This window comes from Tupaia chinensis, unplaced genomic scaffold (assembly GCF_000334495.1).
Source record: "Tupaia chinensis unplaced genomic scaffold, TupChi_1.0 Scaffold143894_1, whole genome shotgun sequence".
In the NCBI taxonomy this organism is placed as follows: domain Eukaryota; kingdom Metazoa; phylum Chordata; class Mammalia; order Scandentia; family Tupaiidae; genus Tupaia; species Tupaia belangeri.
This window is the reverse complement of record NW_006203745.1, coordinates 124898-151994: the sequence shown is the minus strand read 5'-3', so window position 1 is coordinate 151994 and position 27097 is coordinate 124898. Positions and strand designations below refer to the sequence as shown.

Sequence of the window (27097 nt, the reverse complement as noted above, 5' to 3'; positions counted from 1 at the left end):
TAGCAAAAACCTCTCCAAAAAAAAAAAAAAAATTTGTTAATGATAACATGTATGATAATATCCTTGATTGAGCAATATACAATATACACTGGATGGAAAAATCTCATTTTGTATACTGTATTGATATACAGTGAATTACTATAAATAATTCATTTTTAAAAAGAAAAAATAGATGGTGCAAAAAAAAGGAAATGTTCAAGAAAGGGTTGATTATGAAGATACTATTTACTAAGGTACTATACGTTGGGGAAATTAAAAGCAAAATTCAAGAACTCAGGGGTTTGTAGTAGCTCAGTTATTGGCCCTTGGCCAGAAGTTACCCAAGGAGGGAGAATCACATAGAGTCATTTGGCTTGAGATAGTCAGGGATTCTTTAGTTGAGGGATACATGAAACAGTCTTGCAAGGAGAGTGTCCAGAGATAAGCATTCTCGTCTTACCCTCTCACCTCTCTCTGGTATACTGTTGTGTCTTCCCAATGGCTGAATCCAACTGAAAGCTGGAAGGCATAAGAGTCCACTGATGTCCGTGCAGATTAGCATTCCAGGACAAAGATTAGGGTAGAGAAGGATGGAGCGTGGAGAATGGATTCAGGACGAATAAAGGCACACCAAAGGCAGAATAACTATTATAGGATATCTCATATAGAGAGAAGATAGATGATCCCTTCCTAGAATATAAAATGTTATTGAGGGGACAGCAGGTGGCATAGGAGTTAAAGTGCTGGATCTCACATGCCCAACTGCATGGTTTGAGGCTCAAACCTAGAGGCTTGAAAAATCACACTGGGGAAAAAAAATCACACTGGGAGTATGTGCATGTGTGCCCAAAGTCCCAAGAGGAGAATGGAGAAGAGACTGCATCATGGCCATTCTCCCTATGGGATGATTTTTCACTTGCCCTCTCTCTCTTTGTCTCTCTCAGGCAAGCACACACTCCCTACAGTAAAAACTAAAAAAGATTAGAGAAATAAATTGTTGGCTTGCTTTCTTGGAAGTAGCAGAAATATTCTTGATAAGCTCTTCTATCTGCACCTTGATTTCTTCTCCCTGAAAATATGTACCTTGTCTTGAAACATTCAGGGCTGCCTTGAAGAGGGTATTGGAGAGAGTCTCCCTAAATAATTGTATTGCCATTGCAACTCCAAATCATTTTTTATAGGTGAGGTACTATGTCCAAGGATGCATTATAAATTGAGCAATCTCTTTGTCCCCAACTTTAATTAATGTAAAATCTTTGCTGGCTTCAAGTCAATTTTAAGTCAAGAGACTCTATTTGCTAATTACAAAATCAGAAATCCTGTGGAGTCATGCCCATTTAAGCCTTTGATTTGCTGAAGAAAGGAACAGACTAGGCCAACTCTACATCATACCTGGGAGTTCTGCCTTTCCTAGTAACTGCTTAATTGCCCTTGCATAGACCTGGATGAGAAGCAATAGCTAAAGTATAGAGGGTGGGGATTGTCCAGCTAGGCAGGAGTCTTCAGAGATGCTTAAAAAGGTTTCCCCGGTTTTTCTGGCTTCTTCTAGATTTTTCCAATCCAATAATAAGGATCCTGGTCTTTCCAGATTAGTACAGTAAATACAAACTATGGCACAGAACTAATCTAGCTAAGTTACTTCCTGAACTTCCAGGGTTTCAAATCCGGCTATAGTAATAAAAGAGCTTCAATTAATGAAACTATGTGCTTGTCCTATGGGTCCATGTCCACATTAGATAAAAATTAGTGTCTCTTTTATATTATATTCCTAAAGACAGACATTAATACCCCTTGAATTAGATGCCCAAAGACCTAAAGAAGTATCCAACACTCTTAAATGCCTCCAGTATTCTGGTATTATGGCCACAAGCTCTTTGGCCTCAGTATGAAGAATTATTTACTCAACAAATATTTCTTTATAGCCCCTCCATATCTCACACTCTAAGAGGTGCTGGAGGATACTTTATAAACATAGTCAACGTCCCTGATTAATGGAGCTTTAACTTTAGGGGAATGTATCAAAAGTCTGAGAAGTAAAAGACTAGGGGTAGGGGCTGACAGGTGGTGTGATGGCTAAAGGCACTGGATTCCCACAAAACCAACCATGGTTTGAGTCCCGGACCTGGCAGCTTGCTTTCTCCCTTTCCCTTTCTTCCTCTCTCTCTCTGGTCAAATTAAAAATAATAATAATAACAAAGAGTTTAAGTAAATAAAAAATTCTTAAAAAAATATAAACTAGGTATGATAGTTTATAGCTGCTGCTTCACTGCATGTCAAGGACATCCACCTTCCTATTCAGGGATTAAATTATCCTCACTTTCCTCATAACTCTTCCATATCTGCTTCCATATATAGATTTTGACACTTAAAATTTTAAATTTCTATATTTATTAGTACTCATTTAGTTGAAATTATGACAGAGATACTTGAGTAAGGAGTTATTTTTTTTGTTTTGATTTTAAAGAGAGGCTTTTACTGTAGAGCATGAGTGTTTGCCAAAGATACAGAAAGTAAGAAATCACCCCCTAAAGCAATGGCCATGCCGCAATCTGTTCTTCATTCTCTTGTCTCTCCATTCTCCTCTCGGGATCTTGGGCACGCATGCACACGTGCCCAGCATGAGTTTTATGGTGTGACCATGCCCCATGAGGCACGCTTTTTTACCTCTCTCTCTCTCTCTCTCTCTCTGGTAAGAGTATGCACCCTTGGAGGAAAAACATTTTTTTTTCATTTTAATCTCACTTGATTTCTTGTGAGTGAAAAGAAGCTTAAACCTGGAATTCTATATCTAGCCAAATCCTTAAGTAAGCAAAGGCATTTTCAGAGATAACACTGAGAATCTGTTGGTCTGGTTTTCAAGTTTTCTGTGAGTTTAGTTTAATATTAAATATTGAATTACATTTTAGCCCTACTTCAGATACATGATACACCAGATCCTATTCCTGGGCCTCCTGCCAATTGCCTGCTATGTATGAATATATTCATTGTTTCTTCTGCCACTGAAGAGAGTCTAAGGAAGCTGCTCTTTGTTTATCCCTGTGATTAATATGTGTGTGTGTGTCTGTGTGTGTGTGTCTGTGTATATATACATATGTTATCCATTCCCCTTGCATCCCTACCACCCTACAAAGAATGAAATCTCCTATATTTTAGATTTACTTGAAACCTCACGGTCCAGGATCGATTCCCATCTCAGCAACTCATCCTTCTCTAATAACCTTGTATGTCTGCCAGACTTGAGTCATGGCCTCTCCCAATCTGGCTCGTTCAAATGCCACTTAAACTGTGGATACGGCAGATTAAAAATTTTAATAGAGCACAAGATTATATGTTCTTTTAGAGTTTAAGGCATGGGTCCATGTCCACATTAGATAAAAATTAGTGTCTCTTTTATATTATATTCCTAAAGACAGACATTAATACCCCTTGAATTAGATGCCCAAAGACCTAAAGAAGTATCCAACACTCTTAAATGCCTCCAGTATTCTGGTATTATGGCCACAAGCTCTTTGGCCTCAGTATGAAGAATTATTTACTCAACAAATATTTCTTTATAGCCCCTCCATATCTCACACTCTAAGAGGTGCTGGAGGATACTTTATAAACATAGTCAACGTCCCTGATTAATGGAGCTTTAACTTTAGGGGAATGTATCAAAAGTCTGAGAAGTAAAAGACTAGGGGTAGGGGCTGACAGGTGGTGTGATGGCTAAAGGCACTGGATTCCCACAAAACCAACCATGGTTTGAGTCCCGGACCTGGCAGCTTGCTTTCTCCCTTTCCCTTTCTTCCTCTCTCTCTCTGGTCAAATTAAAAATAATAATAATAACAAAGAGTTTAAGTAAATAAAAAATTCTTAAAAAAATATAAACTAGGTATGATAGTTTATAGCTGCTGCTTCACTGCATGTCAAGGACATCCACCTTCCTATTCAGGGATTAAATTATCCTCACTTTCCTCATAACTCTTCCATATCTGCTTCCATATATAGATTTTGACACTTAAAATTTTAAATTTCTATATTTATTAGTACTCATTTAGTTGAAATTATGACAGAGATACTTGAGTAAGGAGTTATTTTTTTTGTTTTGATTTTAAAGAGAGGCTTTTACTGTAGAGCATGAGTGTTTGCCAAAGATACAGAAAGTAAGAAATCACCCCCTAAAGCAATGGCCATGCCGCAATCTGTTCTTCATTCTCTTGTCTCTCCATTCTCCTCTCGGGATCTTGGGCACGCATGCACACGTGCCCAGCATGAGTTTTATGGTGTGACCATGCCCCATGAGGCATGCTTTTTTACCTCTCTCTCTCTCTCTCTCTCTCTGGTAAGAGTATGCACCCTTGGAGGAAAAACATTTTTTTTTCATTTTAATCTCACTTGATTTCTTGTGAGTGAAAAGAAGCTTAAACCTGGAATTCTATATCTAGCCAAATCCTTAAGTAAGCAAAGGCATTTTCAGAGATAACACTGAGAATCTGTTGGTCTGGTTTTCAAGTTTTCTGTGAGTTTAGTTTAATATTAAATATTGAATTACATTTTAGCCCTACTTCAGATACATGATACACCAGATCCTATTCCTGGGCCTCCTGCCAATTGCCTGCTATGTATGAATATATTCATTGTTTCTTCTGCCACTGAAGAGAGTCTAAGGAAGCTGCTCTTTGTTTATCCCTGTGATTAATATGTGTGTGTGTGTCTGTGTGTGTGTGTCTGTGTATATATACATATGTTATCCATTCCCCTTGCATCCCTACCACCCTACAAAGAATGAAATCTCCTATATTTTAGATTTACTTGAAACCTCACGGTCCAGGATCGATTCCCATCTCAGCAACTCATCCTTCTCTAATAACCTTGTATGTCTGCCAGACTTGAGTCATGGCCTCTCCCAATCTGGCTCATTCAAATGCCACTTAAACTGTGGATACGGCAGATTAAAAATTTTAATAGAGCACAAGATTATATGTTCTTTTAGAGTTTAAGGCTACAGTGAGCCACTAATAAATGAGAAGAAGTAAAACAGTCATCTAGCCTCAGATTTGAATCGTAGCCCTGCGATCTACCAGCTGTGTGACCCATGGCAAATTTTACTCAATGAGCCTAAACCTATTTTTATAGGGTAGGGAGAATACCTCCCAGCCCCTCCCACCAAGGTTATTGTTCAAAACAAATGACATAATGTACTTAAGGGAACAAGCAATAGTAGGCTGTCAATAAGTATTCCTCCCTCTTAATAGCCGTGTAAGTTCTGAAGGCAGAGAAAGATTAATTTATGCATACCTAACCTTTAAAAATAATTTGAAAATGAAAGTAAAAGTGTATGTTTCCAATCCATGAATAAAGAAAAGATAAAAGGAGGTGGATTGCACAAGGTGATATGTTAATTTACATATATTGCCATCGATGCATTGCTATTTAAAATCAAATTATTGGGCTTGCTGCATGCACAGTGATAATGCACTGTTCAAGAGAAATGGATCCCACATGCAACTGTGGTTCGAATCCCTAGCACATTCAGTGTGAAATTTCAGGCACACATGTAAGTGGCCAGGATCCTGCAGGCTGATGGACTGGAGGAAGGGGATTACAGTGTGACCAGATCCTGTGGAGTATGCTCATTTTCTTTCTCTGTCTCTATAGCTCATGTGCAGGCATGAGTAAAGAAAAAAATTAAAATCAAATTGTCAAATATTGAATGTGTAAAATATGTAGAGCCATTCCAATGTATTTATACCCTGTAGTTACATAATGTATTGTATAACTAAAGTATATAACAAGAAAACTTGTTTGCTAACTTACAGTGAGAAATAGTGTCGGTCTGATGAAGTGGATCATATTTTTCAGGTTGACTAGCACGTTCTTTCCTCATCAACAAATCTACTGGGAAAATCAAAGTATCAGACTATACCTTAGTGAGCATGAAAGCAGAGCCATAGATATTAGTTACGTGGTTCCAATATACCTGATATATCTTCCTTCACAATGAAGGATTCTGGAGGTGACCTGACCCCTCACCTTTTCCCCAGCATGATGTTTGTTTCTTATTTCTGGTGTTAGACTTTGGCACTCTGCCCATTTTTGTTTTATGGCTGGCAGGTCACCCTTCTGGCTGAACTGTTCTTTCTTCCATTTTGTTTTGCCTTGAAGCAAGGTTACTGTATCATCTTATTGGTATGAGAATCACTTTTAAGATGACTGTGGTGTAATCAGGATGGGTATCTTCTGTTAGGAAAGAACTGTGTAAACACAAAAAATGAGCTCCTGTTCAGCATCCTTATCCACAGAGGTGTGGTACTTTCATTTGGTTAGAGAGTCATTTCTGACCTTAAGCTGGTCAATGGCATGGAGAATACAAAGAGCATGAGACAAGAATAAGAGAAAGGTACTAAGGCTTTCATATGTTGGATTATTTTGAAAAAACCTTTCTACTTATATGACTAATTTTTAAATTGCTTGATACTTATGAAACATATCTATAAGTAATGTCCATTGATTATAAATTTTCATATGCTATATATGGTATGTTGTAGATGAAAAAGAGGGGAAAAAAAAGTGAAGAAAAAGTTGTCATACCTATGTACTAAGACATGAAGCAGCTAAATAATAGAACTTGTTTGTAAATATTCCACTTTATAAAATATTACTACTTTGCTTCCCAACATAGTTTACCAATTTACACTCCCACACACAATGTCTGAGCGTTCCTATGTTCCTCCATTGTTTCTCTCATTTTATCTCCAGTACTAGCAAATGTTTAACATATGATAAGGGTAGAAGTGACTTTTGATGAATGAATGAGTGAGTGACAACCAGGATTTGTTTACCACTGGGACAGCTAAAATACAAGTCCAGCATCAGCTCCTACTAGAGGGATATAAGGGCAGACCCAGCATTACGCAAGGATCTGTTCAGAGATGCAAAGTAGTGCAAACCACATAGAGGTTTTTGCCTTAGGGTGCACTAGCTAGCTAGAGAGACAGGGAGAGGAAAAGTGAGAAATTGCCCCCTGGTGGGGATGATCACACCGCAGTCCCTTCTCCTCCATTCTCCTCTCAGGATTTTGGGCACACAGGCGCATGGACCCTACATGAGTTTTGTTTTGTTTTGTTTTGTTTTTGGGGGGAGAGATTTTCACTGTAGGGCGCGTGCGCTTGCCAGACAGACAGAGAGAGACATAGAGACAGAAAGCGAGAAATCACCCCCCAGGGGGGATGGTCACGTCGCAATCCCTTCTCCTCCATTCTCCTCTCGGGATCTTGGGCACCGGCGTGAGTTTTAAGCCACCGGGTCCAGGACACGAACCGTGGTCGACTATGTGGGAGTCCAGCAACCCAGCCATTACACTAACTGCTGGTTTCCGACCCTACATGAGTTTTAAGCACTGGGTCCAGAACTCAAACTGTGGTTGACTACATGGCAGTTCAAGCAACGTAACCATTAGCCATCTGCTGGTCCCTCCCGGAGAAGTATTCGTGAATTCAGGAGCCTAACACTATGGTTTTGTGTCTTAGCACGATCTAACTGATGTACATATCCTAAAAAGTTTAAATACAAGCATGTGTGTATATTCATCCACCTCTCTGCTGAGAGAGAATAACGTATGTTCTTCTTCAGACATTCTGCATACCTAGAGGAGAGAGAGGAGGAGAAAACAACCCAATGATATCTTTAAATGATTCTTTTCTAAATTTCTTCAGAATCTGGAGGGTTTTTTAACTAACTAACTAAAAAAAAAAAAAAAAAAATAAAAAAAAAAAAAAAAAAAAAAAAACTAATTGATACATACTTGCCTTTTCTGTTTTTCTTTTACATCTCAAATTTTTCTCTGTCTCTCCTGCAAGCACACATGTTCTACAGCAAAAATCTCTTTAAAAAAAAAAAAAAAAAGAGTGGTGGAAACACTGAAGAAAGAAGAAACAGGATATCTTTAGGGTATTAGTTATCACCATAGGCTCTTTGTGCCCTTACACAGGCTTGGCTTGTGGCCCTAGAAGGGCCACCCACTTTGGCAAACCATAGACTGCTGACCTTGGTGGGGGCAGGGTGGTTTGCTGCCTCAGGGCACAGGCACATGAGGAAATTACAACAGGTAAGGATAAATGAGGCCAAGGCCAGCCAAGACATGGGCGAGCCAGACAAGCATCCAGGATATGTTCAGGCTACTGAAAAGGGAGCAGGGTAATTGGGAATTTTTAAAATAGATGGCAAGATGTCCTTTCCTCCTCTCCAGTCAGGCATAGCTAGAAGCCAGGCAAGTAGTTAGTAATTCTTTCCAAAGAAAAAAGAAATAAGCAACCCAAACCTTTATAATTTTAAGTCAGTCTCTTTCTCACACGCACACTCTCTCTCTCCCTCCTTGTCTTTCTTTCTCTTGGGCTGGCCGGTAGCATGGTGGATATCACATGGCCAACTGTCCAGTTTAAGTTGCAAACCAGCGCTTGAAAAACATGCCAGGCCTGGGACCAGCAGTTAGTGTAATGGCTATGTCGCTGGACTCCCACGTGGTCGACTGCGGTTCGCGTCCCAGACCCGGTGGCTTAAAACTCACGCCGGGCACGTGTGCGTGCGTGCCCAAGATCCCGAGAGGAGAATGGAGGAGAAGGGATTGCGGCATGGCCATCCCCCCTGGGGGGTGATTTCTCGCTTTCTATCTCTCTGTCTCTCTCTGTCTGCCTGGCGAGCGCACGCGCCCTATAGCAAAAACCTCTCAAAAAAAAAAAAAAAAAAAATGCCAGGCCTGTGTGTGCTAGAATGACCAAAATCCTGAAAGGAGGAAGACATGAGAGGAGAAGAGATCGCAGTGTGACTGTTCCACACAAGGGGTATTTTCTCACTTTCTCTTTCTTCCCGTCTCTCTCCTCAGTGACTGCATATGCCTCCTGGCAAATTAAAAATAGATAAATAAATAAAGGCTCTCAAATTCTATCCTCTGTCCATTTCTTTTCTAAATTGTACCCTTACCTGAATCTTAAAATAATTTTAAGATATCTCTTTTATTGCCCGTGGAAAGGCACATGCATTAATAATGTACGCCTTGCCCTCTTTGTGAAAAGCTGTATAGCAATGTTTCTAATGGAATAATTGCCAAAAGGTCCTGACACATCCACTCGTGTATGTACAAGCTCTCATTAGGCATGACAAATGCTGAATGATATGTAGAAAACAACTTTGATGAAAATCCTGACTTACGGCATAAGCCTTCACAGAAAAATTGTGCGATGTGTCACATATGCAACTTGGGATTGTGCCTTACGAAGAGTACTGTCGGTACACACATCTTGCTATTTCTCCTAAAACGTGATTGGAAAATAATTTCATTTATATCACACAACTGAGACTTGCAGCCAGAGAAGTATGTTAAAATAAATTCTGCACCAGAAATATTTGCTGAAAGGATAAATCATTTTTCTTAGGTCAGTCTAATGATCTTAAAGCTTTCCTTTCACATTGCAAAAGGACATATGTTACAAGGTGCAGGGGAATATCTACTTTTAATAATGTTTTAAAATGCTTGTATTGTTCCTAGAAGGCCCCTGAGAAAGAGAAAGAGAAAGAGAAAGAGAAAGGAAAGAAAGAAAGCTTCTCCCATTGGGGGCTGGTCATGCAGCAATTCTGTCTTTCATCTGTCCACCTCATCAGGATTTGGGGCATGGATGCACACACACCTGGCATATTTTTCAAGCCACCATGGCCAGAATTCAAAATGCAGTCGGCCATGTGGATCCCACTCCCTCAGCATAGTGCTTAACTGCTGCTGTAGCGCCAACTAAGGGAATGTTTACTTTTCATAAAGCCTGTGTACACCCTTCCTGGAAACATTTGAAGAGGAATCTTTCTATAACTATCTTTAACACTGTACTGAGGGAAATAAATGTGTATACTTCAACTAGAATATGATCAATGGACAAAGATAGAAAAAACGTAATCAGTAAGATCTGAAATATATTTCTTTTTGGCCTCCTTTCTTAAAATCAAGTAAAAATTTGGGACCAGCAGGTGGCATGGTGGCTAAGGCGCTGGACACTCCCACATGGCTGACCACGGTTCAAGTCCTGGATCTGTGGCTTGCTTTCTCACTTTCTCTCTCTCTCTCGCCGCGTGCTTCCTCACTTTCCCCTGTCTCTCTCTGTTCAAATAAAAAATAGTAACAAATGGAATTAAATAAATAAATTTTTTTTTGAAAAATCAAGTAAAAATTTTACCTTGATTTGACCCCTCAATTCAATAAGTATTTATATTTTCTCTATTGAAAAATTGCGTGTGTGTAAAACTTTATTTTATAGAGCATAATGGAAAATGCAAAGAAAAAATAAACAGATGTCTTTCTTCATGAACTAACACTTGAAAGTTTGAGTTTTTATAAATTTTACACACCAGAATGACAAACGTTTCTATATTGATAACCTTCATCTAAGAAAAAGCAAATGCCTGACTTATTCCTTTTGAATATGACAAATAATGCATCATTCTCCATTTAAGCTATCCTTAGTTTTCAACAATGAAATCTGCCTAATTGGACTACTTTGGGAGAGTTCAGAAATCAAATATTATTGGGGAACCAGCAGTTAGCGTAATGGCTATGTCGCTGGATTCCCACGTAGTCGACCGTGGTTCGTGTCCTGGACCCGGTGGCTTAAAACTCACGCCGGGCGCGTGTGCGTGCGTGCCCAAGATCCCGAGAGGAGAATGGAGGAGAAGGGATTGCGGCGTGACCATCCCCCCTGGGGGGTGATTTCTCGCTTTCTGTCTCTATGTCTCTCTCTGTCTGTCTGGCGAGCACACGCGCCCTACAGTGAAAATCTCTCCAAAAAAAAAAAAAAAAAAGAAATCAAATATTATTTAAGAATTTGAGGCAAACAAAAACAAACAAAAAAAGAATTTGTTGAGTAGAATAAACAAGTTGATATTTTTCACGTTTGCTTTTTTTAATAACATTTTTAAAGAATTATTTTTTACTTTAACTTTATTTACTTATTTCATTTTATTTTAATTTGACCAGAGAGGGACAAGTGAGAGGGAGAGAGAGAGAGAAAGTGAGAAAGCAAGCCACCGGGTCTGGGACTTGAACCGTGGTTAGCCATGTGGGAGTCCAGCACCTTTAACTGCTACATCACCTGCCAGGCCCCTCTTTTGCTTTTCTTAGATGTGTTTTTTCATCCCTGTGCGTCTTCAATACATTTCTAAATGCTCACCTAGAGGGGATATTATCCATACATTTCCCCTACTTCTACCAACGCCATTAAGGAGGAAAAGTTTAGTAGACGAGCCCCTTAAATCTTGGAGCTCATAGCTAGTCTTTTTTTTTTTTTTTTTTTTTTTTTTTGAGAGAGATTTTCACTGTAGGGTGCGTGCGCTCGCCAGACAGACAGAGAGAGACATAGAGACAGAAAGCGAGAAATCACCCCCCAGGGGGGATGGTCACGCCGCAATCCCTTCTCCTCCATTCTCCTCTCGGGATCTTGGGCACGCACGCACACGCGCCCGGCGTGAGTTTTAAGCCACCGGGTCCGGGACGTGTACCGCGGTTGACTACGTGGGAGTCCAGCGACATAGCCATTACGCTAACTGCTGGTTCCCCTCATAGCTAGTCTTTAGTTTGTCATCTCTGATACCAAGGTCCTCATCCTGGAAGCCACATATATGTGAAGCCACATATATGTTTATATATGTTTTGACTGCTTAATAGAAGATTGAGAGAAAATCCGTAAGGGGTAGTTTTGAGGATTTCAATTCTAGGATTACTGCTCTCCAATCTCTCCCTTGTTTTCTACGCAATGTCAAAATCAAATGCTTTTTATCTAGATGATTCTTCTGATATCCTAAATTTGGGCAGAAGTTCCTGCTAATTCAAATCTGATGACAGAAACCATAATGGCCCAGCCCTATCGCAACTCAAAAGGAGAAAGATGGTCGGGTCAGGAAAGAATACAGCATCCTACCCTCAGATGCACGTTGCAGGAAGGCAGGGGTGGAGCATGAAGAAAGTGCCTCACCCATGTAAACAAAGCCCATTAGTGTGCACTACTCAGCACCAGAGCCTCTGTAGCCAAGATGTGGGATGACGCCAGAGTTTATAACTACCTCAACTGCAGCATGTTGAAAAGATTATTTCATTCAACATACGTTAGGGGTTAGCATTATGAGATCATTTAGTCTTGAATTTTTACTTTGGCCTTTGTCTCTTTTAAATTATTGTTATTTATTTTATGCAAGAGAGAGGTATTTTTGACAGGATCTTGCCATCGTCATCCTCTATCTCGGCCTCCCATTTAGCTCAGATTGCAAGAGCATCTTTCCAATCCTGGCCTGTCTAAGTTGGCCTAGGAACTGACTCTGGGCCTCCCATCTGGTAGCCGCATGCCACTGGTTATACCACCTTAGCTAAGCCTAAATTATTATTTTAATATCATTCATACCTGAAAAATCATCAAATCCCCAATTAACAAACTAATATAGCCGTTGAGAAAAAAGATTTTCACATCATTTCAGTTGTTCCTTTATATTAAACAGAGTTGACCTTTTTTTCCCCTTAAAATTGTACATACTAGGACCAGTGGTTGGCATAATGGCTATGTTGCTGGACTCCCATGTAGTCGACCTAAGGTCAAGTCCTGGACCCGGTACCTTAAACTCATGCTGGGCGCGTGTGCGTGCATGCCCAGGGTCCCCAGAGGAGAATGGAGGAGAAGGCATTGCGGCATGGCCATTTCCCTAGGGGGCAATTTCTCGCTTTCTATTTTTCTGTCTCTCTCTGTCTTTCTGGTGAGTACACACTCCCTATAGCATAAACCTCTCTAGAAAAAGAAAAAAAAAATTGTACATACTAGGGCAAGCAGGTAGCATGGCAGTTAAGGTGTTGTACTCCCATGTGGCTGATTGTGGTTCAAGTTCCAGACCTGGCAGCTTACTTTCTCACTTTCCCTCTCTCTGATCAAATTAAAATAATAATAATAATAAATGAAGTTAAATATTTTTTCAAATTGAATATACTGGGGCCACCAGGTGGCATGGTGGTTAAGGTGCTAGACTCTCGTATGGCCAACCATTGGTTCGAGTCCCACACCTGAAAATCATACTTGGCACATGAGTGTGCATGCCAGAAGTCCCAAGAAGAGAATGAAGGAGAGTGGATTGCAGTGTGGCCATTTCCCCTGGGGGGTGATTTCTCACTTTCCATCTCTCTGTCTCTCTCCGGTGAGTACACATACCCTATGGCAAAAACCTTAAAAGAGAGAGAGACATACTGGTTTAATTATTACATAATTACATTTTAAATTCCCAGCACTACAAGTTCCTTATTCCACTACTCTTTTTCTTTTCAACTATATCTCGGCTATCATCTATTTATCCTGTCATTTGTAATAGAAAAATGCCAGTTAAACTAGAATATATCATTGCTAACCAATCATTACCAAATATTAAAAAGAAGCATGATGAGAGGAGATTTCTAGATCCTACATGGCCAACTACATGGCTTGAGTCCCAGACACAGCAGCTTAAAAATATGCCAAGGTGCTAGACTCCCATGTGGTCAACCATGGTTTGAATCCCAGACCCGGTGGCCTGAAACTCATACCAGGCATGCACATATGTATGTGTGCACCCAGAATCCCGAGGAGATGGGAGTGTGGCATGGCCAACTCCCCTGGGGGAAGGTGATTTTTTCACTTTCTGTCTCTCTCTCTGTCTGTTCAGTGAGCACATGCACCCTGTAACAAAAACATCTCCAGAAAAAGAAGAAAAAGAAAAGAAAAGCATGCTAAGCTCATGTGCATGCTTTCTCACTTTCCCTCTGTCTCTCTCCAATGAGCACTCATCCTCTCTGACAAATTTAAAAAACAAAAGAAAAGAAAAGAAATATAGTGCTGTCTCAATGCAGTGGGAATATACCTCTAAAGTGAAGTTGGGTCCCTTTGCAGGATGGTACATCAGGTTTTCTGGTTGACTTATATAGACCAGGTATGTGCACAGGATGCTGGCTAGCTGGGAGGGCCGTGGGAGATTGTGTCTGTAAGGAATGGGCCGACCATGTGAGAAAATAGAAATGTAGAGCCTTTATTGGGAGTGCTTCTGGGCGAGGTTCGCTGATCCAACAGAGAAAGAGAGGGGACCAGAGAAGCGCGCTAAGGCAGCTAGGGTGGGGTTAAGCGATTTTTATAAGGGTATAGGGAGTGGGAGTGTCTTAGAGGTAGAAACAGTCCATGTATGGTAAAGGTTTAGAGGGAGAGCAGACTGCTGTGCCAGGTAAGGTCTGGTGACGGGTGCAGAGTAGAGCGCCATGTGCTACATCCAGGTTAAATCCAAGTACAGCACAGTTCTGAGTCTGATGACAGACCAGATCTGGGTTGCATCAGCCGACTGTGGTGTGATGTCCAACCCCCACGTGCAAGCTGTCCAGGCCGCCAGTCGAATAGTGTCATGAGACTACTAAGAGTACCTGTTTCTCTGTCTTTATCTCTCACTCTCATGAAAATAAATAAATAAATAAATAAACTTTTTAAAAGAAGAATCATAATACTCAGCGATACAGATATAGATGGTAAACAGAAACTGTTGATGAGTTTATACTAGTTCAAACCTGAAATTAAACCACCCAGCTAAACACACACATAAACTTATGCATGTACACAGAGATGAAAAAGTCCATAATGTAATAATGTCTGTACCTATCTTATAGATTATTTTTATTTACTTCTTTTTGATTATCAATACTGTATGAAGTTTCCTCACTGAATATTTACCATTTTTAGGTTAAGAACAAATACAAAATTTCCTTTTCCTTAAAAAAAGATGATCTCATGTACAAAGGATTTTATTCTTTTTATTTTAATTTTTTCTAAATTTTTCAGTAACTATATAAGCAATGAGTTATTATTTCTAAAAAGAACTTGGTGATTAAATTATTCATTTTTAGAGCATGGGTGATGGAATTTAAGATATAAGCACAATTAAAAGTACACTATAAGATATAATAAACCAACAAATGAAAAAATGTTATGGCTGCAATAAAAATGGACATTCTGGACCCAGCTTTGGTTCTGACGTAGGCAAAGTCACCAAGCAGCATTCCCACTAAAGTGAGCCTTTGCACCAAGTCCTACCATCCACCTATCCAGAAAGATAGACAGCTAAAAGGGTTTGCAGTAGAGAGAGCAAGAGAAGTTTAGTCACAGCATAAAGTACTGAATGAACTGTTTGATCATTCAACATTAATTTGAGTTAGGAAATTAAGCAAAAAGACTCAGGAATAACTTAAGGAAAATTGTAGTCTGTACACGAGCAGAATGTGCAAATAATTGCACCTCCTGAACCAAAAAGTCTATTCATTACTAAAGTCAACATTCATTCTCTCTCTCTCCTTTTTTTTTTTTTTTTTTTTTGGTTTTCTCCAGAAGCAAAGAGAAAGAGAATGTGAGATCAAGCCAAAGATATGGCTACACAATTCCTTCTCAACATTCTCCTCTTGGGATTTTGGGCAATGCACACACATGCGCCTGGCATTTTTTCTTTTTTTTTTTTTGAGAGGTTTTTGCTATAGGGCGCGTGAGCTCGCCAGACAGACAGAGAGAGACAGAGAGACAGAAAGCGAGAAATCACCCCCCAGGGGGGATGGTCACGCTGCAATCCCTTCTCCTCCATTCTCCTCTTGGGATCTTGGGCACGCACGCACACGCGCCCGGTGTGAGTTCTAAGTCACCGGGTCCGAGACGCGAACCGTGGTCGACTACATGGGAGTCCAGCGACATAGCCATTACACTAACTGCTGGTTCCCCCCACGCCTGGCATGTTTTTTAAGCCACCAGGTCCGGTACTTGAACTACGTAGTCCCCCATGTGAGATCTAGCCTCTTTAACTACCACACTACCTGGCTGACCCCAGTGTCCTAAATTACATTATGTTACTTATGAGGGAAAACGCCCAACATAGACAGTGCACAACTAAAGGAACAACTCTCACAAGTCTGTTCATGTTGTTTTGAAGTGCTGAGTCAGCAATACCATGTTGGTGGAGTACTCAAACTTGGCCCCTTGGTCCCATCTTGACAACATTCAAACATTTTTAAAATGTGCACATTAATAATTGGTCACCTGCTGGACCAGCAGTTAGCATAATGGCTATGTCACTGAACTCCCAGGTAAATGACCATGGTTCTAGTCCCGGACCCAGTGACTTAAATTCAAGCTGGGTGCATGTGCCTGCGTGCCCAAGTTCCCAAGAGGAGAATGGAGGAGAAGGGATTGTGGTGTGGCCTTCCCCCCTGGGGGGTGATTTCTCCCTTCTGTTTCTCTGTCTCTCTCTCTGTCTTTCTGGCGAGCACATGGCCCTATAGCAAATAATGATAATAATAATAATAATAATAATAATAATAATAATAATAATAATAATAATAATAATAATAATAATAATAATAATAATAATAATAATAATAATAATAATGATAATAATAATAATAATAATAATAATAATAATAATAATAATGATGATGTCACCTGCAAAATTTCTCTAGGAGTTTGCCTACCAATTTCACTACTCAAAGAAGCAGTCGTAACTGTTGATGTGTATAGTTGTTTTTTTAAAAAGTCTCAAGATAGATAGTAATTATAGTACCTGGGTGGGTGGATGTAATTTGGGAGTTTTAGTCCCCAGATCCCTATCTACAAACTCCCTCACAATGAAACTTTGTCAGACAAAGGCTTTCATACATTACGGGAATCTCAAACTGCCTGGAGAAGAGAGGGTGTAGTCACCTCACAAGGAAGCCAGGTGATGCTTTGGTTACAAAGCCCTGAGGCAGAAGCTGAAAACTGGTCTTTGGCTTCCTCCTTTTGTTTTTTGTCTTCTAAATACTCAACAGACTCATTCACACTTACAGTTTGAATATTTGAACTTTCTCAGAAATTAGCAGTTTCTCACTTTCAGAAAGCAAAGAATATCATTTATCCAGGGAAGAGGCAGTCATTTACCAGTAGATAGTTAAATCCTTTCATTTTTAGCTGCTTAGATGTGGCTTGCTCTTTTGTACTCTGTCAGCTAAAATAATCAACTAAAAGTGTAATGTGTGTTTTAGATGTCTTTTCTACTATCATATAAGCAGTGTCCTGAACTAATTTCTAAGAGGTTACTGTAAAATTCTCATTTTATTGTAGGAGGCACTACTTTTTATTACTAAAGTGAGCAAGTTTTACAACTAGAAACACTAATGACACAGAGAGACCATTTCTGAATTGGGAGCCAGGCTTCTTTGTTCCTCTGAATAAGAGTTTAAACGATGTAACTATTAACATTATAACTATTATAATAATATTATAACTCATATGTAACACTATATTGACAGTATAACTGTTATGTGATCCAACAAAAGAGAGAGAGGGAGGGAGGAATAGGAAAGGAGCTTTCTGAATCAAATTGTAAACATTAGGCTGTGTGGACAGAAGTCTGACTACTTTTTCCTAGTTTTCCAAAATCCTTTCCAGAGGGCCTAGGTGTAGTCACGCCCACAAACATTAAGGGACCATTTTTTTTTCCCCTTTTAACAGGATTCTTCCTGCATCCTGTCCCTGGTATAGTATCTTTGAGATGTATATTCAACGGATTACAGTATATTCTTTTGCTAACCTCTTCCCAAGACACAGAACTTCCCTTTCCTTGAGATGTAGATTAAGCATTTCTTTACCAATCTCTTCCCTTTACCATCCTCTCCCAAAGCCACAGATCTTCCCTTCCAATCACCAACCTAGAAATTGTGGAACCCACCTATAACCTACAAGCCCCCCCCCACCCCCCCCACACACTCACATATTCTACCTCTTTGGGCCAGACCAGTGGAAATCTCTTCACTAATTTTGTCTGTCAATCTTAAATAAAATAAAAGGAACCCCTGTCTGTAATCACCCTGTGAAAGGCGTGTATGCCTCCTCTCTGGGTCTAGGTCACTCATAATTCTGCTTGGAAATAAACCGCATTAATTATTAATTATTAATTTTTAGAGTTGGTTATTTTCTGTGGACAGTTGATATATTTAACATAGCTGCTTCTAGACACATCTTGCTATTCAAATAAGAATCCCAGAAAAGAGAAAAAAAATAAAGAACAGAAAGAATCCCAGAAGCATAAATACTCATATTTATTTGGGATGGAGTCACCCTCTGAAAAAAGGAATTCATACTAAAGCATTCATCTCTACCACATCACCACACCCTTTAAAGATTGACAGTTTCTAAAATCCCTCAAATGTGATTTAAGAGCCATCTCCCCACCCACCTACCCCCACCCCTGTCTGCAAAGTTCAACTTTTCTGCTATCTGGTCTACCTGGCAGGCTAAATTAGCCTTCCTTCTCTTTACCTGCTGAGTACCTTATAGATACTTTTATTATCATTGTAATGAATACATATAATGTTATTAAGTGCTGGACATTGTTCTAGGTTCTTTAGATTATTAACTCATTTAAACTTTAAGTAACCCCGTGAGGAAGGTTCTATTACCATTCCCATGGAGACACATGCCCAGTAAATTCAATAACTGGTATTTGAACCCAGGCAATTCAGTTATGAATCCATGCTTGTAATCACCATACTATTTCATCAAATTGTAACAGTCTTTACATGTCTAAGTCCTTCTTATGAGCAGACTGCTCACTCCTTGAGGGTCAAGGTTGTAACTTACTCATCTTGATATCCTGAGTAGAGTTAAGGATATTAATAGTTTTTGTTGAGATGAATTATAAACACTCTACAATCTTTATTCTTTCAACATTCATAGTGTATACTGTACTTGGAATGATCTCTGCATACTTGGTATAAAAGATAAATATATATAAAGGAATGAATTCTTTTTTTATGACTAGGAAAACTGTGATTAAAGAGAGGGAGAGGAAATATTGGAACATATAAAATATAAATGGAACTTGTTTTTTAAAGTTGAGAACTTTTTTTTTAGAGAGAGATTTTTGCTATAGGGTGCATGCACTCACCAGAGAGACAGAGAAAGACAAAAAGAAAGTGAGAAATCACCCTGCAAGGGGGGATGGCCACACCACAATCCTTTCTCCTCCATTCTTCTCTCAGGATCTTGGGCATGCATGCACATGCACCTGGCATGAGTTCTAAGCCTCCAGGTCTGGGACTTGAACCACTGTTGACTACGTGGGAGTCCAGTGACGTAACCATTACACCATCTGCTGATTCCAAAATGGAGAACTTTTAAAGACTAAATGCTTAATCTTAGACTTTGAATAGTTTCTCTAAGTTTTGTTTCCTGATGTATGAACAGTATTCATAAAACCAGTCTGTATAAGGTTATAGAGATGCATAATTTAATTCTACATTTCATCAGTCAGGGTTAGTAATGCAATTAATGCAAGTAAAAAGAGGCAATTCTAATTTAAGCAGGAAAATATGTACTGAATTTTACACAGCTAAGAGAATTGCCAAGAAGGCTTAAAAAAAACAAGTTCTGAAAAAGGGACGGTGCAAAGGGCATTAGACAGCAGCCAGGACCACAACGAAAACATGGATCCAAGGTCCTAAGAGGACTGGTCCTATCATTGCTAGAAAGTGGATGTTGCCCCTGTAGGGCCACTACCTTTGGCATTGAACCTCATGGGCCATCACTAGTTCTATTTCCGCTATTGCCCTGGAATAGGTCGTTGCTTCCATATTGCTGCCATTATCAGAAGTCGAACCAGTTAAACCCAGAGTTATCTGGGTGGGTTTCTTTTATGATAACTCTGGTCTTTTTACTTCTGGTTCCTCTCCTGGGTGACTTCTCTCCTTTTCCCACGGACCGTCTTTGCTTGACAGCCAGGGACTAACATAACCAGCACACTTGCGCACATGCCTGCGATGCATCATTGAAGGGGGGAAAGGGTGTGTCAAAACCACAATGCTAATGCATGCTAAGTGAGCACAGGTAACTTAAGGACATGCCACCAGCCTAGTGTGCATGTTTGGCCTTGAGACAAGCAAGAGTTTGACCCTGAGGAAAGGGCAAGGTAGGCAGATGTTGGGATTTAATACTAACAGGGGACACATACCCTCTTCTTTTTTCTTTAAAAAATGTTTCTGAGAGACATTCTGCCGTAGGACACATGGGCTCGCCAGAGAGACAGAAAGTGAGAAATCACCCCCAGGGGGATGGCCATTCCACAATCCCTTTTCCTTCCTTTTCCTCTCAGGATCTTGGGCCCACACGCACACATACCCCTTATGAGTTTTAATCCACCAGGTCTAGACTTGAACCATAGTCGATCATATATGAGTCCTGTGATGTAACCATTATACCAGCTGCTGGTCCCCAGGTTACCCTCTTCTATCAGAAATTGTTGTTTTCATGCAGATTGATCAGGGTGGGATTTGAGGCAGGGGTGGGGTGGGGGGAGGGTAAATGTAGGCCTGCCCTTGCTCATGTCTGACTGAACCAAGCAGATGGAATTAGAGTATATGGCCTTTGGGACTTGTATTAAGATGCATATGGTGGAGAATTGGGACCAGTAGATGGCGCAATGGTTACATAGCTGGACTGCCACATAGTCAACTGTGATTCAAGTTCCAGACCCAGTGGCTTAAAACTCATGCTGGGTGTGTGTGCATATGTGCCCAAGTTCACAAGGGGAGAATTGTCCGACCCACCAACGGCGAACAGTTCCTGAGTTGGGGGGCGAGGATTAAAGAAAAGACAAGAAGACAGGATAGAAACGGGAGGACTGCCAGTCAATACCGGTCAGCTACGAGTTAAGTTTATTGCTCTGTTTTATACAGAAACATTTGGCTTCCTTAACGTGGGACTCAAAAGTCCTTGCTGAGTTTATCAGGTTGTTGTAACAATACTTGGAACATTCAGCACATAACAATTCAGACACCCTAGGTTAGGTCCAGACAATAACCTTGGTCTCCATCAGAATTGAGCATGGCCAGCCCCCCACCCCCTTTGGGGGGAGGGGGGCGATTTCTCGCTTTCTGTATCTCTGGTGAGCACATGTGCCCTATAGCAAAAATCTCTTAGGAAAAAAAAAAAATAGATGCATGTGGTGGAGAATTTCCCAAATACTAGGAAGGAAGTTTATACTCTGAGCAAAAACAACAACAAAAAAAAACAGATGTTTTCTTCAGATACTTACTGAGCTAGGTCTCACAATTTCTGGGCTCAGGGGGTAAAAGTCAACTCAATAATCCCTGCCTTTAAAAAGCTATATCTGAAGATATTTTATGAATAGAAAGATCTCAGAAATTGAAGATACTGCTATTATTATAATAACTTTAAATATTAATAAAGTTATATTAATAGTATTTTCAGATATGTTATTTTTACCCAGATTTATGTCAAGGTATTCATCTAATACACCATTACCTTAGTCTATTAAAAGACATGAGATTGGATTTTTATATATCCAGTGAAACTATTTTAAGTTTATTATTATTACTTATGTTTTTTAATTTGACCAGAAGAAACAGAGAGAGAAAGAGAATAAGAAAGCAAGTTGCTAGGTCCGGCACTTGAACCACGGCTCTGTGAGTCTAGCACCTTTATCCACCACATCTGTTGGTCCCATACAAGGAATGGTAACATTAAAACATACCAAATATAATAAAATGTTCTACATGGAAGCACAATTGCCTCTTGATATTCACATCTCACAGTTAAGAAAGTACTGTTTTAGGGACCACTAGATGGCATAATGGTTACATCACTGCACTCCAATGTAGTTGACCACAGTTCATGTCCCAGACCCAGGGGCTTAAAACTCATGCCAGGTACATGTTCATCTGTGCCTAAAGTCCTGAAAGGAGAAGAGAGGAGAAGGGATTGTGGCATGGCCTTACCCCTGGGGTGGTGGTGGTGGTGGTGATGGTGGTGATTTCTTGCTTTCTGTTTCTCTCTGCCTCTGGTGAATGCATGCACTCTATAGCAAAAATCTCTCAAAAAAAAAAAAAAGATGTACATGTGTTCTTGGGCCAGCAGATTGCGTGGTGGTTAAGACACTGGACTCCCACATGGCTTGCTTCCCACAGTTTGAATCCTGGACCTAGTGGCTTGCTTTCTCACTTTCCCTCTCTGTCTTTCTCTGGTGAATTGAAAACAACAATAATAATAATTTTATTAAATAAATCTTTTTTAGAAGTATTTATTTATAATTATTATTACGACTGTTCTAATTTGGTATAGGGCACCTATACTTGACATAGAGAGAGAAAGTGAGAAAGTAAGACACCAGGTCCAGAACTCGAACCTGGTTGGCTGTGTGGGAGTCCAGAGCCTTAACCACCATGCCACCTGGTGGCCCCAATAAATAATTCTTAAAAAAATAAAGATACACATGTGTTCTTAAAAATATACATAGTATTGGGGCCAGCAGGTTACATGGGGGGAAAGGTGACTAGATCCCACATAACTGACTGGCAATTGGAGTCTCAGACTCGTGGTTTGAAAAACATACCAGGGACACGTGCCCAAAATCCCCAGGGGAGAATGGAGAAGGAATTGTGGCATAGTCATTCCCGCTGGGAGTTAATTTCTCACTTTCTCTTTCTCTGTCTCCCTGGCAAGTGCATGTGCCATATAAATATGTGTGTATGGATACACACACACATATATAGTTTCATCTTCTGGGTATATGTATTTAACTTATAAAAGAAATTATTTTATAAATCTCATACTGTTCCTTTGTTCCCCCCACTTGCTATATGTTTAATGTTTACTTATTTCTTTTATGAGAGAGAGACAAAGAGACAAAGTGATAGAGACCCTTTACAGGGTCTTAACATGTCACGTCCCTCTTCTAGGCCTCCTATTCAGCCAGATTCCCAGGTGCACCCACAGGCTCTCCTGGTGTGTTCAAGTTGACCTGGTATCCAAACACAGACCTGTTAAATAATGTCATGCAGTGAAACCTAACTGCTTTTACCATGGCTGGGCCCACTTGCCATTTTTATTTTTTTAATTTGCTATGCAACACACACACACACACACACACACACACACACGGTACTCCCTCACCGAAGAGAGATAGAGAGGGAAAAGAATGGGAAAGTGAGAAAGCACCCCCCCTTCCCCGCCATGATCAGGTGCCTCTGCCTGCAAGGCCGGGGCTGGGGGGCAAGGGGGATATGGGGATATGACCACAACTTCCTTTAATTTCCACTTTCTTGCAATGCAAAGTAAAAGAAAAACAGATCATATCCTTGTTAGAGCTTTTGCTAGCCTTGCACCATCAGCACAAGGATTGTATCTCCACTTGTCTTTAAATGTCGCTATTGTGTTGCTCAGATCTGGCTGCTCTGTACAGCCAGACTGTAATTTCTTCTCTGTTCTCCTCTTAGGATTTTGGACATATACGCACACCTGCCTGGCAGATTTCTCAACCTTCCTGGTCCAGGACTAGAACCACATAGTTGGCTATGTAAGATCCAGCTGCTTTAACCAACATACCACCAACTTGCCTGCCACTTGTTGTATTTTAAGTCATCTAGGTTTATATGAATCTGTAACATTATTTCTTTTTTAAAAAATAGAAGTGTGTCAGGACCAGAAGATAGCATAATGATTACATCGTTGAACTCCCACATGGCTGACTGTGGTTCAAGTCCCGGACCCAGCAGCTTGAAACTCATGCTAGGTACATGTGCGTGTATGTCCAAAATCCCAAGAGGAGAATGGAGGAGAAGGGATTGTGGCCAATCCCCTGAGGGGTGATTTCTCGCTTTCTGTCTCTCTGTCTCTGTCTCTCCAGAGAGCATACACTTCCTATAGCAAAAATTTCTCTAAAAAAAAGATAAAAAGAGAAGTGTGAAATAGTAAGATGGAGTAATTTTTAAAAGTTATTTATTTAATTTGATTTTTAAAGTGTTAATATTATTTCAGAGAGAGAGAAAAAAAAAAGTAAGCCACTAGGTACAGGACTTGAACTGCAGTCAGCCATGTGGGAATCCAGTTGCCTTAACCACCATGCCACCTGCTGGCCCCAAGAAGGATTAATTTTTGAAGTGTTGCCATGTCACAATTCTCCTGCCCCAACCTCTCAGTTAGCAAAGACTACAGGCCCTTGCCACCACATGGCCTGGCTTGTTTAGGTAGGGCCAGGAATTGAACCCAGGCCTCCCATGTGGCCTCAGCCTCTGGGTAACAATCTCTTAGCAGCGCGTGCTACCATAGTTGGGCTTCAAGAACTTTTTTAAGAATTTGCCAGTGGCTGCATGCACTTGACAGAGAAAGACAGGGAAAGCTAGAAGAAGAAAGCATCTTCCAGTGAGGCATGACCATGCTGCAATCCCTTTTCCATTTCTTCATCCTGTCAAGCTCCTAGGCCGGGACTTGAACTATAGCACTGCCATATGAGATCCAGCTATCCTAACCACTAGGCACAGGGATAGCCCTAGAACAGTATTTCTGAGTGCTGCATATTACTGTATTATATGTTCTCTCATTTTATTTTCCATTTCTCTCTTGATGAACATCTTGACTTCTTCCATCCTTATTATCATAAACATTGCATTGGAAAATATTCTTAGGGACATGTGCAAGAGTACTAGAAATGTAATTGCTCCATCATACAGAGAGTTTAAGTATAGGCAATTTACCAGGCACTTCCAGGTTGCTCCCCGGAATGGCTTTACCAGTTTATTTTCCTTTAGGGTGTGTAGGAGGTTTCTTATTTTTCAATATCCTCACCATTACTTGATTTTATCAGACTTTCTAACTGTTGTTTTAGTTTGCATTCCTCTGATTACTAGCAGAGGTAAATAATTCTTCATTTGATTATCATCCATTTGGGATTCAGTTTGTGTATTTTTCTCTTTCAACAGTAGAATGCAAATTTCCTGGGTGCTATTACTTATATGTATCTTCTTTCCTTTTCCTGGTAGGTTTAAACAGAAATCTGTCTAAAGGAAAAGCCAGTTTTAGGTTTCTATAGTAATGGCTCAGCAATTAGCAGATGTTCAGTATATTCTGAATAACAATGAATAAATGAAAAGTGGAGAAAGAATGTTTTTTGCTATGTAACAAATAACTACACAACTCAATGATTTATAACAGTGAATGTTTTTTCACTCAAGGGGTACATACCTATCTTCTGATCTTTGTTACTCTGATGAAATCTACAGGGCTTGGCTTCAGCTTGTGGTTTGATTGAGGTCTGTGATGAGAGAAAATTATCCTTTAGATTTTAAAGAATTAGCTTATTGGGTGACATATTTGAAATAGCTTAACTTTAAAATATAAGAGAGAAAATGACATAGAATATTTACAACCCAGTAAGTCTAGTAAAACCCTGCAAACTGACTTTTCAGAAAAATATATTGAGTAAGATTATATTTAGTTATTCTCTCTTTATTATTATAACAATATCTTCTACTTATATTTTCTTACTCAATGTAAAAAAGTTTCTCTAATATGATATATTGTTTTATCACAGAGACTGTTTTATTCACATAGGAATAAAGCATCTACTAGAGGTTTGTTTTTAAAAAAAGTAAATGGGGGGACCAGCAGTTAACGTAATGGCTATGTCGCTGAACTCCCATGTAGACGACTGTGGTTCAAGTCCCGGACATGGTGGCTTAAACTCACATCGGGTGTGTGTGCATGCATGCCCAAGATCCCGAGAGGAGAATGGAGGAGAAGGTATTGCGGTGTGGCCATCCCCCCTGGGGGGTGATTTCTTGCTTTCTATCTCTCTGTCTCTCTCTGTCTTTCTGGCGAGTGCATGCACCCTATAGCAAAAACCTCTCGGAGGGGAAAAAAAAAAAAAACACAAGTAAATGGGGACAGCAGGTGGCATGGTGGTTAAGGTGCAAAACTCCCACATGGCTGATCATGGTTTGAGTCCTTGATCTGACAGCTTGCTTTCTCACTTTCTGTCTCTCTCTCTCTGGTCAAATTTAAAATAACAAATAAATAAATAAAATCACACAACTCTTTCTTTTTTGAGAGGTTTTTCACTATAGGGCACGTGCGCGAGACAGAGACAGACAGAGAGACAGAAAGTGAGAAATCACCCCCCAGGGGGGATGGCCAAGCCGAAATCCCTTCTCCATTCTCCTCTCGGGATCTTGGGCATGCATGCACACACACCCGATGTGAGTTTAAGCCACCAGGTCTGAGACTCGAACCGCGGTCGACTACATGGGAGTTCAGCGACATAGCCATTACGCTAACTGCTGTTCCCAAATCACACAAGTCTTTATAAAAAATTAAAAAATAAAGAGCTGACTTCATGGTGCAATAGTAATGCACTGCTTAAAAGAGGATGAAATTCCACATGGTGACCTTGGTTCAAAGCCTTTACCCAGTCAGCCTGAAACAAACTTGCATGAGTGCTCAAGATGTGACGGGCTGGAGGACTGGAGGAAGGGGGTTGTGGTGTGACCATACCCGATGGAGGATATTCCTATCTTTCCCTCTCCTGTTCTTTTTCTCACTGACATGTACATATATATGGGCTTTATCATAAGTAAAGAGAGAGAAGAAAAACAAACTTTCAGAAAATTACATGAAGTCACCACATGTCTTTTCTCTTTTTAAAGTTTTTGCCATAGAGCATGTGCACTCACCAGAGAGACAGTGAGAGGGGATGTAGGAAATCACCCCAAAGGGAGATGGCCATGCTTCAATCCCGTTTCCTTCATTCTCCTCCTGGGATTTTGGGCATGTGCTCACATGTGCCTGGTGATTTTCAAGCTGTCACGTCTGGACTCAAACCACAGCCGGCCATGTGGAGTCTAGCACCGTAACCACCATGCCACCTGCTGGTCCCACCAAATATATCTTTTTTTTTTGGAGAGGTTTTTGCTATAGGGCATGTGCACTCACCAGAAAGACAGAGAGACAGAAAGTGAGAAATCACCCCCTGGGGGGATGGGCACACATCAATCCCTTCTCCTCCATTCTCTTCTCAGGATCTTGGGCACACACGCACATGCGCCCAACGTGAGTTTAAGTTACCTGCTCCAGGACTCGAACCGTGGTCAACTATATGGAAGTCCAGCGACATAGCCATTATGCCAACTGCTGGTCCCCCCCACCTAATATATCTTGCAGCAGAGCTGCTAACCAGTTAATCAGCCAGTATTAATGACAATATATTAATTGTTAAACTACTGAAACAATTTCACATCCATGGT

The 27097-nt window shown here is 40.3% G+C and overlaps 1 protein-coding gene across 1 annotated transcript in view; it reads left to right on the top strand.

Moving 5' to 3' along the window:
* The window catches only part of LOC102496250 (YTH domain-containing protein 1-like), a 122977-nt gene that overhangs the window by 6825 nt on the left and 89055 nt on the right, over positions 1–27097 (top strand). The window contains 1 exon segment of the mRNA XM_014582876.1: positions 7952–8157. Coding sequence (XP_014438362.1) covers positions 7952–8157 — 206 coding nt within the window.